At 36.2% G+C, this 14,982-nt stretch overlaps 1 protein-coding gene across 2 annotated transcripts; it reads left to right on the forward strand.

Annotated features, from left to right (window-relative positions):
• The first annotated feature begins 2,237 nt into the window (after nucleotides 1–2,237).
• Nucleotides 2,238–11,811, forward strand: LOC122063653 (calcium-dependent protein kinase 1-like). Of its 2 annotated transcripts, XM_042627349.1 has the most exons (8): nucleotides 2,238–2,387; nucleotides 2,922–3,778; nucleotides 6,244–6,387; nucleotides 6,492–6,644; nucleotides 7,223–7,338; nucleotides 7,553–7,720; nucleotides 10,433–10,657; nucleotides 11,441–11,811. In XM_042627349.1, the coding sequence occupies exons 2-8, from the start codon at nucleotides 2,968–2,970 to the stop codon at nucleotides 11,573–11,575; spliced, it is 1,752 nt and encodes a 583-aa protein (XP_042483283.1). In that variant the 5' UTR covers nucleotides 2,238–2,387; nucleotides 2,922–2,967; the 3' UTR covers nucleotides 11,576–11,811. The 2 variants fall into 2 exon arrangements, with proteins under 2 accessions (XP_042483283.1, XP_042483282.1); XM_042627348.1 differs by having other exon boundaries at nucleotides 2,259–3,778.
• The last annotated feature ends 3,171 nt before the right edge of the window (nucleotides 11,812–14,982 follow it).

Raw genomic sequence — 14,982 nt, forward strand, 5'->3', positions numbered from 1 at the left:
CTTAAGACAGACGATTTCTACTACTGTTTCAAAGGATTGCTTGAACAAGTAAGTCATCTTTTACTTGTAATTACATTTCAATTAATATAATTGTTTTTATCAAAGTCTTATACCTATTGCCTGGTTTCTGTTTACTTACACCGAGAACGGAGTTTCACACAATCACACATCTTGATTTCCTAATTTCTAGGATCATAGTTAATTAGTTATCATATGTAGTATTTTATATAGAAAGTACATTGTCCTTAGCAAAATAAAAGTATATTGTCTTGACTCTTTAGGAAGTTTAGTATATGGATTCACACTCGTTGTAGGATACAAACGATATTCTAAAACGACACTATTAACTGCAGGTAAACCAGTTGTGAATCAAATGACAAAAACTGATTAGAAACCGCTAAAATCGAAACCAGATAAAAACTATTCTAATTTCACCTTACTCCTATTCGATGCGGTTTTGGTTTCACTTTATCAAAATGTAAACTGAACCATAACCCAACTGAATAACCAAAACTGCACCGTTTGACACCCCTATCTCCCACGTACACCCTTGGTTTTAGGTATCGGTATCAATATTAGGATCAGCGTTGTGGATTGTATCATATCATATTGATATCGATTGAGACGATTTTTGATACCTAGCCAATCCCAGTATTGGCATCAGAATAGGGTGAAATAATAATAATAATAATAATAATAATAATAATAATAATAATAATAATAATAATAATAATAATAATAAATTAGGGGTGAAATTGATCGATTCAGAATGATACAAGCAAATTAGAATCAGTATTACATTGATGATTCAATCAAAAATATCAACAAATTCTTGCATAATCCATGCAAATCAAACGTTTAAATGATCCCCTATTATATATTTTTTTATTGATTTTTTATATTTATTATCAAATAGCGAAAACAACCATGATTCTATGAGTGAGATCCACTTACTTTTTCTTTCATTGATTTCTAACTTTTACAATAGAATTGATTTAATTAGAATAATAGTCAATATCAATATATCAATCTAACACCCAAGAACTAAATCCTTATTCACACCACACTATCTAGGCATGGTAAACAATTTTGGCCCTCTTTGGTATCATTATAAATTTTTTTTTTCACAAAAATGGTTTTGGCTGCATTTAGTATCATTTATGGAATTTGTTTCTATTAAAAAAAAAAATTGATAAAACACAAAAACCAAAAAGAGATAAAGAGTCATTTATGTGTTTTGGCCAAAAAAGATTTTCATTTATTTTTGTGTTGAATTTTAATGATAATGTGCTTAAAGTCCTAATATGGAGGGGTAAAGTAGTCATTTATTTTATAATTAGATATCCAAACCCTTTGCCTCTTCTTCAGTCTAAAGTGGAAAAAAATAATTATAAGAAAGATGAGTGAAGGGAATCTCTTCACCCATTTCTTCAAAAAATCATTTTGCACTTAGACATACCAAATTATTTCCGACAAAAAATCATTTTTATCAAGTAATTATGAAATCAAAAATGATTTTTATTAATAATTTTTTATTAAATAAGTAAAAATTAAAAAAAAAAAAATTTGACACCAAAAGAGCCTTCAAAAATATTGGGTTTGAGTGTTTGACTGAAAAAGACATCCCTACCCCATATTCCTATGTTAAATCAAATCATCAAACGGTTGCTGTGCCTCTAACTAAGTGGTTCAATGATATAATATGTTAACAAAGAAAAAAAGTGGTCCTAGTCAACTACCTATGGCCCCACACAAACAAAAGCAAGGGCCGGCAAGCCACAGCCCGAAGATTGCGGTGTCGGTCATCCTGCACTACTCTTCCACACACACACGCATCGATAGTAAACTCCACTGGGCCCACCACTTCCCTTCCCTTCCCTCTTCCCTTCCTACCCCAATTCCCACCCGCCAAAATAATAAACAACTCAAATGCGTGTTGAGATTTGAGAACCTATGGATTTAATCTCTACCGTACATCACTGTATTATTCCATATCACTAAAGTCAACATCCGGGCATATCTAAACCCCCAATGGTCAACAACAATTCTCCTTAGTTTCAACGGTTAGGATTAATGATCTCCTCATTGAGCCACGTTCCTGATGCTACGTAGACCACTCCTTCATCATGACTCATCATGATTCCACCACTACATCATTTTTTAAGCTTTTCAATGGTTAATTAATTCGTAATTAAAGATTTGTAATATCCGCCCAACGCGTTTTTGAATATTTCGAACCCAAAAAAAAAAATCTTTTCAAAAATGGCTTTCGCGTTCGACCCATGTTCAGTTCAGACTTTGAATATTAAACTAACAGAAGCGAAGAGAGGGAGAGAAGAAGAGATGAAATCCAAGCCAGATAAACCTTCCTCAACTCATTCGATTTGGTACCTTCGCTTACGATGACTGTTTCTTTAACATTTTTTTGATGATCTTATTAGATTTCTTTTGATTTATGAATTGGAATCGTTCAATTTGATTTCGTGTTGTTCAAGTCCTATGGGTTCTGAATAGTAACTGAGGTTTTTCTCTATTTCTACTTCCTACCCTTTTGTTCATAATTCATTCAGAGTTTTTTTTTTTCAATTTATCTGGTTTCTATGTTCCCTTTGGTTATTTTGGAATTCTGGGTTGGTTTCTTGTTTATTTTGTTTGGTGCAATTGTTGAACACCTTCCAATTCTCAATTGAAGATCCTTTTGGAATAGAGATCTTTGATAGGAAGTGCTTATATGGAAGATTGATCTTCCTTCTAAGTATCTGACCCACTGGTATTGGCATCTATTAGAGTTCAGTTGACGATTCTGAAAATTTCAGGCATCAGATCATGTGCAGAGTGAAAATAGGGTCAACTTTTCATCTTAGAGGATTCATATTTCTCTGCTGTTAATGCTCTGATAACATCGGATCTCAATGTTGAAGGTAAAAGAAAAGTTCACAAGGAATTGAACTTTGAGAGCAGTTTAAGATGGGGAACACTTGTGTAGGACCAAGTATTTCCAAGAATGGGTTCTTTCAATCAGTTTCAGCCGCAATGTGGCGTTCTCGATTGCCCTCTGATGGGGATATTTCTCATCGTACTGACAAAGAAGTCACCAGTGATGCACCATCTGAAGGGAAAGAGCCTGAAATGAGTCCTCCTATTCCAAACCAACCCCCTGAACCAATGATGATCCCCAAAGAGGAACCCAAGCCAGCAGCTCCTCCGGCAGAGCCTGTTAAACCCAAGAAGCCCCATCATAAGAGAACAGAGAGTGTTGGGCTCCAGGTAGACTCGGTGTTACAAACAAAAACTGGACACTTAAAGGATTTCTACACCTTGGGGCGTAAGCTTGGACAAGGGCAGTTTGGGACAACTTATCTATGTGTGGAGAAAGCAACAGGAAAAGAGTATGCTTGCAAATCGATTGCGAAAAGGAAACTGATAACAGAAGAGGATGTAGAGGATGTGAGAAGGGAAATTCAGATAATGCACCACTTGGCAGGCCATCCCAATGTTATTTCGATCAAAGGAGCTTATGAGGATGGTGTTGCTGTTCATGTTATCATGGAATTGTGTGCAGGAGGTGAACTATTTGATCGGATCGTTCAGAAGGGTCATTTTACAGAGAGAAAGGCAGCTGAACTTGCTAGGATTATAGTTGGTGTGGTGCAAGCTTGCCATTCTATGGGAGTCATGCATCGAGATCTTAAGCCTGAGAATTTTCTCTTTGTAAATCAGGAGGAGGAATCTCTTCTTAAGACAATTGACTTTGGATTGTCTGTATTCTTCAAGCCAGGTAAAATTCCTGAAGCTTTACTTCCCGTATCAGGATTATCTACATCTCAATAGTTTTTATTCTTCCTGCCTCCATTCATCGCTTTGATTCATGTCATAACATGTTTCATATTGAAGAACTTCCCAGAAGGGTGTCATGAAAACTTAATAGTGCAGATTTGACTTGATTCTTGAACGATTTTGTACACAATAGCATGGTCCCCTGAAGCCATAAATTTCCATTTTTTAAAATATTTACATTGTCTATCCAAGTTCTATTACCATCTTCTGTTTGAACCTTTCCTAGTGTGTTGGTTTCAAGATCTCTTCAAGTCTTGCGTTTAGCCGTGTGCAAGTTTCTGGTTTCAGTGACATTCTTCTAGAGCCTGTTCTCCTTTATGTACTTTTTGTTAAACTGAAGTACCATGGTTCCTTGAAAATTTGGATTTAAGACTGGGGGTCAGTAGTGTTTGACTTTTTATGTTGGATGCTTACAGTGATATTCTCTTTCATAAAGAACTGCAGCCATATTTTTTTCTCAAGATGATTTCATTTGTGTTATACATTATCCATCAGAGTAGAAACTTTTACAACATGTCTATTCCTCTGTGCTTTTATGGGTGTATTTTGTTGTTGGGTATTGTCTGACAAGATGGCCTTTCACATCCTGCCATATGGGTTAGATCAAGTTTGTCACCTTTAACTATCATAGGGTGATATATAAGTTCCTATATCAGCCTGACACCTCGGTTCAATCACCCACTAGGTCATCTTCACCTTCTACCTCAATTATAATGTTACTGTGAAGTTCTGAGTTGATATCTATCGAGCTTCTATGAGAAACTGACGGGGAGGCTTTCTAAGAAAATATTTTCCCTATAACATAGGCCTAGAAGGGACCAGTAGGCAGTAATATGAACTACCTGTGTAAGCTTCATATTTGAAAATTTCTTTGCTAGGTTAGATCATGTGTGGTTTTTTTTCTGAACCCAAACTCACTGTCCCCTGCAACAATGTTTACATTGAAAAGATAACAAGTTCAACCCCACCCTAAAGGAAAAGAAATAAAAAAAAAAGGGGGGGGGGGGAACTCATCTCTGAAAAAATCATCAAATTTCTACCTGCTGATCAAAAAGATGATTATCCTTTTTCTGTGATATGAAGACATTACTTTATTCATCATGGCATGAGGATGAAGACTCATTCTTTATGATCACTATAGGTCATTTGCGCATTACTGCTCATACATGCAGGTCTTAGATTTGGGTGTTAACACTCACCGGGTGGGGTAGGTGTGTTATTATTCCATATGGAAGAAGTAAAAGATGTGGTTTCAAGTTTTACAATCATATGTGCTCCCAGGGTGTTATTCTTGTCTTCCATTTGTGCAGAACACACATAAGAAGTAATTGAAGATCCTAAGAAACCTCTGAAATTAGTGAACAGAGATGTGTATACCTAGCCGGATCCGGATGAAAATTTTTAGCTCCAATAAAATGGCGCCAAGAGTTTAGAAATTTTAATCTTGCATGTTTGCTTTGATGATGGACCTACCTAAGTACTAGAACTCTTTTGAAGGAGAGTGTTTCCTATCAAGTCTCCACTACCAGAAAATACATGTTAATTAAGATACTGAGCAAATAATAGAGACCTAATTTTTCATTGGAAGAAACTCTTACTGTGGCCCTTAAATGTAGCAAGAATGATTTGGATTTTATAAAACTATCTACCATCTCAATTACCATAGTGGAGCTCCTTTCATGGTTGTTTTGTTTGTTGCCCCAAAGCATATGGCAAGCATATCAACAAACGGCTGCTATTCCAAAATTTTCTGTACATGGATTCAGTTAGTTTTTTTTTTTTCTCTACCACATGATGCTTCCACATTGAATTTTTTGCACTAGTATAATGACTGCACAGACCATGAATCATGTGTAAAGGTTTTATTTTGTTTAATGTGTTTCAGAATACTGCATAACATACAAATGTATATATATATATATATATATATATATATCCTTCTAACAATGCCCACTCCGATAACCAAAACTAAGCCCTCAATTTCCGTTCTTGTTATTTAAATGACCAAATGAACCTTAAGTATTGGTCTTGGGGTAGATAGTTCTGCATGAATGCTGTGCTTCTGAAAAAAAAAAAAAACATAGATTATATATAGATAAAATGCACATTTTACATATGGTAAGTCAATTTCCTTGGATTATTCATGTACTGACAATCAGGTTAGATATAATGTTAATATATCTCATACTAGCATATTTTAGATCCTGTGGTTGTATATGACATAACGTGCTTATGTTTTTAATGGCATGTTCCAATTCTCTTGTTAGAAGTATGCAGAACAGGTGCTTTCACTGCTTTTCCCTGTCCTAATTTGATGCCACAGAGCATCTACAAGTCAACATTCTAGTAATGCAGATGTTCTACTTTCCCAATTTTAATTAGGAAGTGACCTATCTTTCCTTTCAGGGGAAGTTTTTAGCGATGTGGTTGGCAGCCCTTACTATGTTGCCCCAGAAGTTTTGCTAAAGCGTTATGGTCCAGAAGTTGACGTTTGGAGTGCTGGGGTGATCATTTACATTTTGTTAAGTGGGGTCCCTCCATTTTGGAATGGTGAGATTTTTGGGTATTGAGTTGAATATGTCTTATGTGTTCACTTTATATGAATGCAATAGAAACTAACTGGTCTTCTTTCTCTTATTGATGTGATCATGTAGAAACCGAGCAAGGGATATTTGATGAGGTCCTGCATGGCCATCTTGACTTTTCATCAGAACCCTGGCCTAGTATCTCAGAAAGTGCAAAAGATTTAATTAGGAAAATGCTTGTTCGAGAACCAAAAAAGCGGCTAACTGCTCATCAAGTTCTTTGTGAGTTTCTTTTGCTTTGATTTCTTCTTCTTATATACACGGGGATACTTGAATTGCAGCTGGCATTGGTGATTTGTACTCTTGGCCTCCTGATGTACACTTAATGAGGATGTCATGCACCATTTAGTATACAAATGAGGGTTGTTGGATTGATATATGCTACTGGTTTCCTGTATTCCAAGGGATACAAAAAACCGTCAATGGATTATCTAATCCAAGAAAGGTTTGTTCCCTTTTTTAATTCTTGAAAGTAATTGTGTAGCCAACTCTATTTGGTTCCCCTTTTTCTTGGGTAGTAACATGACCTTGGTAGGATCAAGAAACATAAAATCCTGTCTGGTCCAAACCCAGTGCCGTATTTTTTGAGGATGCATCAACAATCTGGTTTTTGTCATCGTAACAACTCAACACCAGAGAAAGTACTTCACAACTTGTTAGAAAGCTCTAATGGAATTAAAATCTGTTGTCATAATGTAAAACCCAACTGACTAGCCTTGTCATAGGCGCTTGCTTCCTGTTTTAAGCTGTTATAAATATTGTAAACTGCATCATTAATATGTGATACTTTTTCCTTTCAGGCCACCCTTGGGTCCAAGTTGATGGTGTGGCCCCTGATAAGCCTCTTGATTCTGCAGTTCTCACACGATTAAAGCACTTTTCAGCCATGAACAAACTGAAGAAAATGGCACTAAGAGTAAGTAATAAGGAATTGAGAGTTTGGCCATATATTGTCCATCTGCGTAAGGGGTTCCAAATATTAGACTTCTTAAAGTCCCTGGTACATGAGCTTGTCTGGATAGTAAATTAGAGGGATTTCATACCAAAGCATATATGTATTGAAGAACTTGGGCTAACAACTGATATTGGGTTTCTAGAGTAAATAGATGACATTTTTTTATTTTTTACAGGTCATTGCAGAGAGCCTTTCAGAAGAAGAGATTGCTGGCCTTAAAGAAATGTTCAAGATGATAGACACAGATAATAGTGGCCAAATCACTTTCGAAGAACTCAAGGCTGGATTGAAAAGGGTTGGTGCAAATCTGAATGAGTCTGAAATACATGATCTAATGGAAGCAGTAAGTTGATTCCACACAACTCACAAATCCTTGATCAAATTACTTGGGGTTTGCTACACATGCTTTTCCCTTCCCACTTTATCTTTGGTTTAAGTCATAAACATCAGAGCATAGAAAGGATCTATTTCTCACATGGTCAAATGGTGCTCATAAAGATAGAGATAAACCTAAGATGAAAAAGTAGATTGTAAGAAGTGCTGAATTCTTCACATCCATGATAGATAAGCATTTATACACACAAAAAAAAAAAGAAGCAACAAAGCTACCTTACTTCGCGGAGTGTACATTCAGTTGAAATCGGTTCTTTATGGAATGGCCCTAATGCCCTCTTTCCCTATTGAATAATAACGGTACCTTTTTTTTTATTATTAATTCAGTGGCCTCACCTAAAATTTCTTACACTCCCAGAAATAACCTATATATGACATAAACATATGACCTACTGTCTCATTTTGCATTATCCAGTAAAACATGGCCAACATTTTTTTACCCCCAATTTTTTTTTTTTTTTTTTTCAAAAAGGCATGATGCTTGCGAATTTACAGTTACTCAACTTTGCAGATTCCATACTCCTGATGCATCAAATACATAAAATTTCCTTCTAAAGTCAATATTGGTTTTCTTAGAGCATAGAGTAAAAGCTTGAAATATGCCTGAATCCTATGTTGGTAAGTCCATGTTGTGGGGCATGGGCCTGGGTTCTGAACTAGCAATACTACATTTCCTAAAGGAACTGCATTTAATGTTTCGTGTAAGTGATACTTCTAGGGAGTGGCAATTTAATGGGCATGGCAGACTTAGAATAGCAAACCTGGAGCAGGCCCAGATCCAGCCTAGGAAAATTCAGGCTGGAAATTCAAACCTGTACTTTCCTGAATTATTTTGTGGCTGATCTAATGCGCCAGCAAGAAACATTAAGGGACAGGAGCCACTCACATAACTACTGAAACTAGGGGATGTAACCAGGCAGGTTTTGGGCAGGTTGTCATAGGGGGATTACAGGACTTGGGCCAGCCTAAACCTAACCCATCTATAATCCAGCAGGTTAGAGCTGGACCACTGGAAAAAAAGATATTTTTCTAATATCCTCCCCACTAATATAGTAATGTATTTGTCGGTGAAAAAAAAAAGAAGAGTGAATAGGGAGACAATGAAAGAATGAGAAGGAAAAGAAGCCGGAAGAGGATGAGGGAGAGCTGAGAGGAGTGCAAGCCCTTTATCATCTCTTTTAACTGGGTATGTCGTCCCTCACTGTAATATACCAAGTTATATAAGACATTTCATGACATGTTATAACTTGTATAAAAACTTAACTGCTCCCTACATGTGCACGGTTAAAGGAGTGATTGATTGGACATCAATACCTGTAGTGAAGGCAATTGAATTCCCTACTAGCTCAGTCAAGAGAAAACCGGAGTTTGGGGCCTCTCGGCTCTCATGATCCAATTGGGACCGTTGTGGGTTGGTCTCCCCTTGAATGTGCTGAAAAGTGGCCTCATTAAGAGTCTCATTGAAATGCATTTCCCAGCATGTCCCCCTAGCAGTGGCCTGACGGGCCCCGAAGTGGTAAGTGAATCAATATGGTGGATAACCAATGGCATGTTGAACTTTAGCATAAGTTGTATAGCATATATACAGAAAAGATAGTACTTCCAAGACAAGCCAAACATAATGCCCAAGCACAGCCTAGCCCTGTAAAATCAACACTTATCTATAACTGGCCCTTAAGGTTTTCAAGTTCTGCTGGACTTGACCTGGACAAGAAATTGCTACCGTAGTTAATCAGAAAAATGGCTTGCTTGGTGGAAACGAAAAAATCTTACATCTCATTATGTATGAAAGAAAACAAAGAAGTAATAAATTGTGGTTCGTGTCTCGATCACAAGTAGTAAAAGAACTGCATTTGAATAATCCTGTAACATAGCTTGTTTGAGAAGTTAGTCTATTATCTATGCTAATTTTTTCATCTAGTCTTGAAACTTTAGGTAATGCTAGTGATTTTTGGGGGATCACACCAAAAAAATATCACTTTTTTATCACTAAAGCATTGAAATTCATTATCTTCACTTCTTCTCTTCTGCTTAGACTAATGAAACATCTTTAATATTTCTTGGTTAGAAGCTAGTTGAAGTAAAATAAAAGTTTCAGTGTTTAAGTGAAGTAAAATGAAGCAAAAAACAATTATAGAAGAAGCTTCAATTGCAGTGTTTGGTTGAAAGTAGATGTAAAGTGAAATAAATAAAAATGTGGAACCCACAACCAGAGAAGGGTGGGGGGGGGGGCATTCTTCACTGGTTTTTTATTGAAAAGTGAAGTAAACTTTAGTACCTTATTTTGTATGTTCTTGTGTTAGTTGCAGAATTACTGTTGCCAATTATTGGAAAATTTTCCATTCTGTTACTTCACTTTTAACCAAATGCGGCTTTAGTTTTACATGGGTGGCAAATGACCTACATATCAATCTACAGGGTGTTAATTCATTTCATAAATTTAAGGAATTATCAGTTGTGCCTTATTCTGAAATTTTAAGGATTGAATCTTTTCTAATTTTCAGAAGATCATTTTCTGATTTTCCCTGTGTCTTCCCAAGAAACAACACAGGAAAATGAAATATTACAATGTCTCAAGAATATATATTGCTGAATGCACGAAAACGGTATCTTTTATATTTTTTAATTCTCTCTTGATTCTTTGCATATTCTGATATTGCAGGCTGATGTTGACAATAGTGGGACCATTGATTATGGGGAGTTCATTGCTGCAACATTACATCTAAACAAAATTGAGAGGGAAGATCATCTATTGGCTGCTTTCTCTTATTTTGACAAAGATGGTAGTGGTTTTATCACCCAAGATGAGCTTCAACAAGCTTGTGAGGAGTTTGGCATAGAGGATGCTCAATTGGAAGATATGATCCGAGAAGTAGATCAGGACAATGTGAGTGCCTTTCTTTCTCCCATAGTTTTAGTAGCAAGTCAGAATATGAGGACAGGAAGATGCTATCCTCCCTGTGTCTTCAGCAGATGTAGCACACTTCATCATGACCTAATTTATAGATTGAATTAATATCTTGGGTTGAAAATTGATCTAATTTGTTCAGCAATTAGAAATGGCAGTAGGATGGGTAAAAAGCCCAACCACTGATGAGGTTGACGGGTTTTAAGTTAAGAGTTGTGCTAGCATCTGGAAGACATTTTCACCATTCCTTTGCCTAAAACCAACACTTGTTCAGATAAGTAGGGTACAACTTTGCACTTGATCCTTTGGTCCAACTCACTTCTTTGACCAAGCTGGTCAACCGCATTTGCCATGTTCCGAATTACCCTTGCCATCACTTTAGAAAGTGGGTTGGTCATGATGTATTCACAAGCCAGGTTTGGGTTGGGTTTTGGGGTCTTAACCCCAAAACCCAGGCAAAGCCTGATCCTAACCAGTAGTATAGTCCTTTGACAGTATCACTAGGATATGAACATTAGATCAACCCTCCAAAATGATCCCCTTGGCAGTTTGCCCCATCTAGAGCCGGAGTGGGGAGGGATTCTTTCTTCCTTTCTCGCATGCTGAGAGTATTACCTCTTTCTTTATTCATTTGCCTAAAAAATTTGCTCATGCTTGTCTTCTTTGTAAAAGAACTTTTTATTTGTATTTGGATAATTAAGTGCCAACTGTATTCTTACTGGGTTCTCAAACATCTTCTGTTTTTCCTTGTTAATATTCCAGGATGGAAGTATAGATTACAATGAGTTTGTGGCCATGATGCAAAAGGGAAATGCAATTGGAAATACTGGCTTCAATAAGAAAGGCTTAGAAGAAACTTTCAGCATTCGATTTAGGGATGCTCTGAAGCTTGGTTGACATATAAAGCAGTGAGGGTTTTTTTAAATTTTCCTTCCCCCACCTTATTGTATTGTAGATTTCATATTAACTACAATTTGTAAAGATCAGCTGTTCCGAATAGAAATAGCAAGCATAGCTCCTTTTAGAGCCCACATGTCAAACTTAATAGGTTCTGTCTTAATGAATTTTGCAATTTTTCAATAGGATGCAGAGGATCCTTTATCTTGTATAATATGCAGGAATCTAATTTTTTCCTTTTTTGCTCTTCAAAAAGTTGGCACTGCTCACAATGTCTCAAATAGAATTTGGATGTTCATATAAAGCCCCTCAAGTATTTTTCTTCTATTTGCCTTTTATTTTCCCATTAGCCATTCTACTTCCTAAATCATGCAACCAAATTGCTGATATTGAAAAACATTTTCTTATGATAGGGGCTGAAATGAAAGGAATTTGAGGATGTTGCAAAATGAAAATAGAACAAAAGATACAGATTGTGGATGCCATTAAATCTGATGTGCTTTCTAAATGTATCTCAATTCCCATTTCAGTTGTGCATTGTCAAAGAAATCAATTCATGGTGGATATTTTTTTTTTTTGGGGGGGGGGGGGGTTCAAGACATGGACTGTCAAAATTCGTAGAGTTTGTTTTTGGTTCAACCCTCCAAGATCTTTGGTTGCACTACATTGTGATGGAGATCGAAAGGAAGATAAAACTTATTATGATGGTCTGATATGGTGAGCCTATTCTTGCTTTTGCAGGGAAAGGAGATGATTTTTCAGTTCTTAGTATGGAACTTTTGGCTATAAGCAGGGGGATCTCTCTTTGTTTGGAGCGAGGTTTCCTTGAGGTCGAATTCTAAGTTAGTAGTAGAAATCTTAAAAGGCAAGATTATTGGTCCTTGGAGTGTGTAAGTTCTTAGGAATCACATCATCTACTTGATGGGACAGCTTGTTCGTAGAGACATTAGACATGTTTGGAGGGAGGTCAACCAACCTGCTTACCATATGGCCGTTTTTCCTACATGTGGTAATGAGGTTATTCTTCTCCCTTCGGATTTCCCTTTTGATCTCCTTGCTTTGATTAAGGGAGATTTGGATCGTAAGGTTTATTATAGATGTAACTGAGTTATGAGATGATGGTTTTGTGGTAGAGCATGGTCTTGGGCCCAAACACATTGGGGGGAGGGAGGGAATACCGCCAACACCCCATGAAATTCAAAATTACACCATTGTTGTTGATGCTTCCTTGTGTGCTCCCATTGACCTGTGGGCATGCGCAGAGGCCACACTCCCCCATGGTAAACACATCCTCTTGAATTATTTATGTTTTGTCTGTGATCTCTGTTTTATGGTCTATCCACCACTTGCTTGGATTCCTTCTTTTAGGGCATGTCTAAAGGAGGTTCATAGTGGTTGCCATCTTATGTATTATCTTTTTCCTTTCCTTAATACAATATATTTACCTATCTAAAAAAAAATCAGCGAATAAAAATTGCAAATGGCTATCATAAAAATGAACTAAAGCAATTTGTATTTTTATAAAATTAAGGAAAAGTCTAGGCATGCCACCAGACTGCTTAGCCTGTTACTGAAGGTTAGAGGGATGCCCAACCCTATCCCATAAAATTAATATTGAAAAGATGGAGATTACCTATTTTACCTCGTGAATGAAATGGTTGTGGCAAGGAAGCGAATCAGAAAATGGGATAAAAGGCATACATTTAAGCTAAATAGTAATTTTAACCCTTAGGTTTTGTACCCAGCTCACTATAGTTCAGTTACAAGACCGTATCAATTTCTCTAGCATAGCTGCATTTGTAGCCAAGATTCTCATTCGCTCTAGCTTGCCTATCCATATACTCAAATATGTTTTTAGATTTGATACCCGAATTGTCAGTCAAATTAATTTCATGTGTGTAATATTCCTTTGTGAAATAGAAGCTAAGTTTTATGCAAATTTAGGTACTGATGAAGTAGTGTTTTAAAGCTGGATTCAGATCAAATCGACCGAACCAAAATCCAATAAAATTTAGGGGTGAAACAAGGTCAGGTTGGGTTAGGTTTTTTAAAACCCCAAGTCAACACTAAGTCCTCAAAAATCAATCCATGCCCAACCCAAACCTGCTGGGTTCATATACAGGCCTAACATTAACAGGCTCATGCCAACCAACCTGGCCCTAATTGACTCTGATTGGTCTAGGTTGGCTCTAATTGGCCCTGAATTTTGCAAAATTTCATGTTACGTAACTAAATTTAAACAACTTGTCATTGTGAAGAATGTGATTAAGGATTGCTACAATTTCTTCTTATTGGGTGTCCAAAACTTGACATTTCTAAATTTTTTAATTTTAAGGTTAAAAGAAACATTTTTAACATTCATTGGTACCTAAATTTCAAGTACTCACAAAATTAAAAACCAAAATGAACTTATTATACATCAATGTCAAGGTAGCAACAATTGAAATACTAGTAGCATAATAAAACCACAACTTTTAACTAGCAATATGTACAAGTAATTTTTCTCAAGGAATCTTGGAAATCTCACCACAACTTTTAGCTAGCAATATGTACATGTAATTGTCATTGTTTATGAGGGAAGCTTAATAATCTTTATTTTATAAGAAAGTCACAAATAAATTACATTCCTCTCAGCGGTTAATTTGGTGTTGTCTTCACCAACAACTTATTTGATATATCCAGCAATCCTTTCACGTCTCCTATTATTGTTTTCTATGAATAAGAATGAAAAATTTCAGTTTGGGCATACAAATGATTCCAAAGTTATAGTCCGGAAGTACATTTTTTTTTTTTCCTTTTAGAACTGGTTAAATTTTAGGGAGACAACTCTAAATTTTAGGGTAAAGTACTGTGATCAGATTGCTTGACATCCAAAAAATTTGAGAAGTTTACTTAAACCACTCTCTTATTTAAGATTTATTGCAACTAGCCCCTCTCTATGAGTTAATCATCATCTAGTGAATAGACCATTTTACCTTTTAACTAAAATAGCCCCAACCCTTCCACAAACCTTATCTGAAACTTGTTTGGAAGTTACATTTCGTACAATGGCAAGGTTGAGATGGAGATTGAGATTTTTGGAGGATTGGTGATTCTTGAAAATTGCTGACGGATTTCTCTTCCAGGTAAGAAGATGGAGAATAGAAAAGAGACAAACAGAGCCATGGATCATTGTTCAATTCTTGGGTTCTTTCTCTCTATTGTTCTGTGCTTATAATCATCCATGTTGGTCCTTCTTGCAGGTTTATACACTGCAACAACAAGAGGTGTGGTGATAAAAATGGTGAGGAGAGCCATCAAAATCATGATTGAAAAGATCTTCTCATTTAACACCTGCAATTACGGAACTCAAACAGAACATTGATCCATAAAGCTAACAAAAGTATATAATATAATTAACAAAAAAA

The sequence above is a fragment of the Macadamia integrifolia genome, unplaced genomic scaffold, assembly GCF_013358625.1.
Source record: "Macadamia integrifolia cultivar HAES 741 unplaced genomic scaffold, SCU_Mint_v3 scaffold1401, whole genome shotgun sequence".
Classification (NCBI taxonomy): domain Eukaryota; kingdom Viridiplantae; phylum Streptophyta; class Magnoliopsida; order Proteales; family Proteaceae; genus Macadamia; species Macadamia integrifolia.

Excerpts from the sequence above, each read along its gene's own strand:
- LOC122063653 (XM_042627349.1), top strand. The coding sequence starts at position 2,968 with ATGGGGAACACTTGTGTAGGACCAAGTATTTCCAAGAATGGGTTCTTT. Across the intron at positions 3,779-6,243 it reads GTCTGTATTCTTCAAGCCAG|GGGAAGTTTTTAGCGATGTG; the intron begins GTAAAATTCCTG and ends CTTTCCTTTCAG. Across the intron at positions 7,721-10,432 it reads TACATGATCTAATGGAAGCA|GCTGATGTTGACAATAGTGG; the intron begins GTAAGTTGATTC and ends CTGATATTGCAG.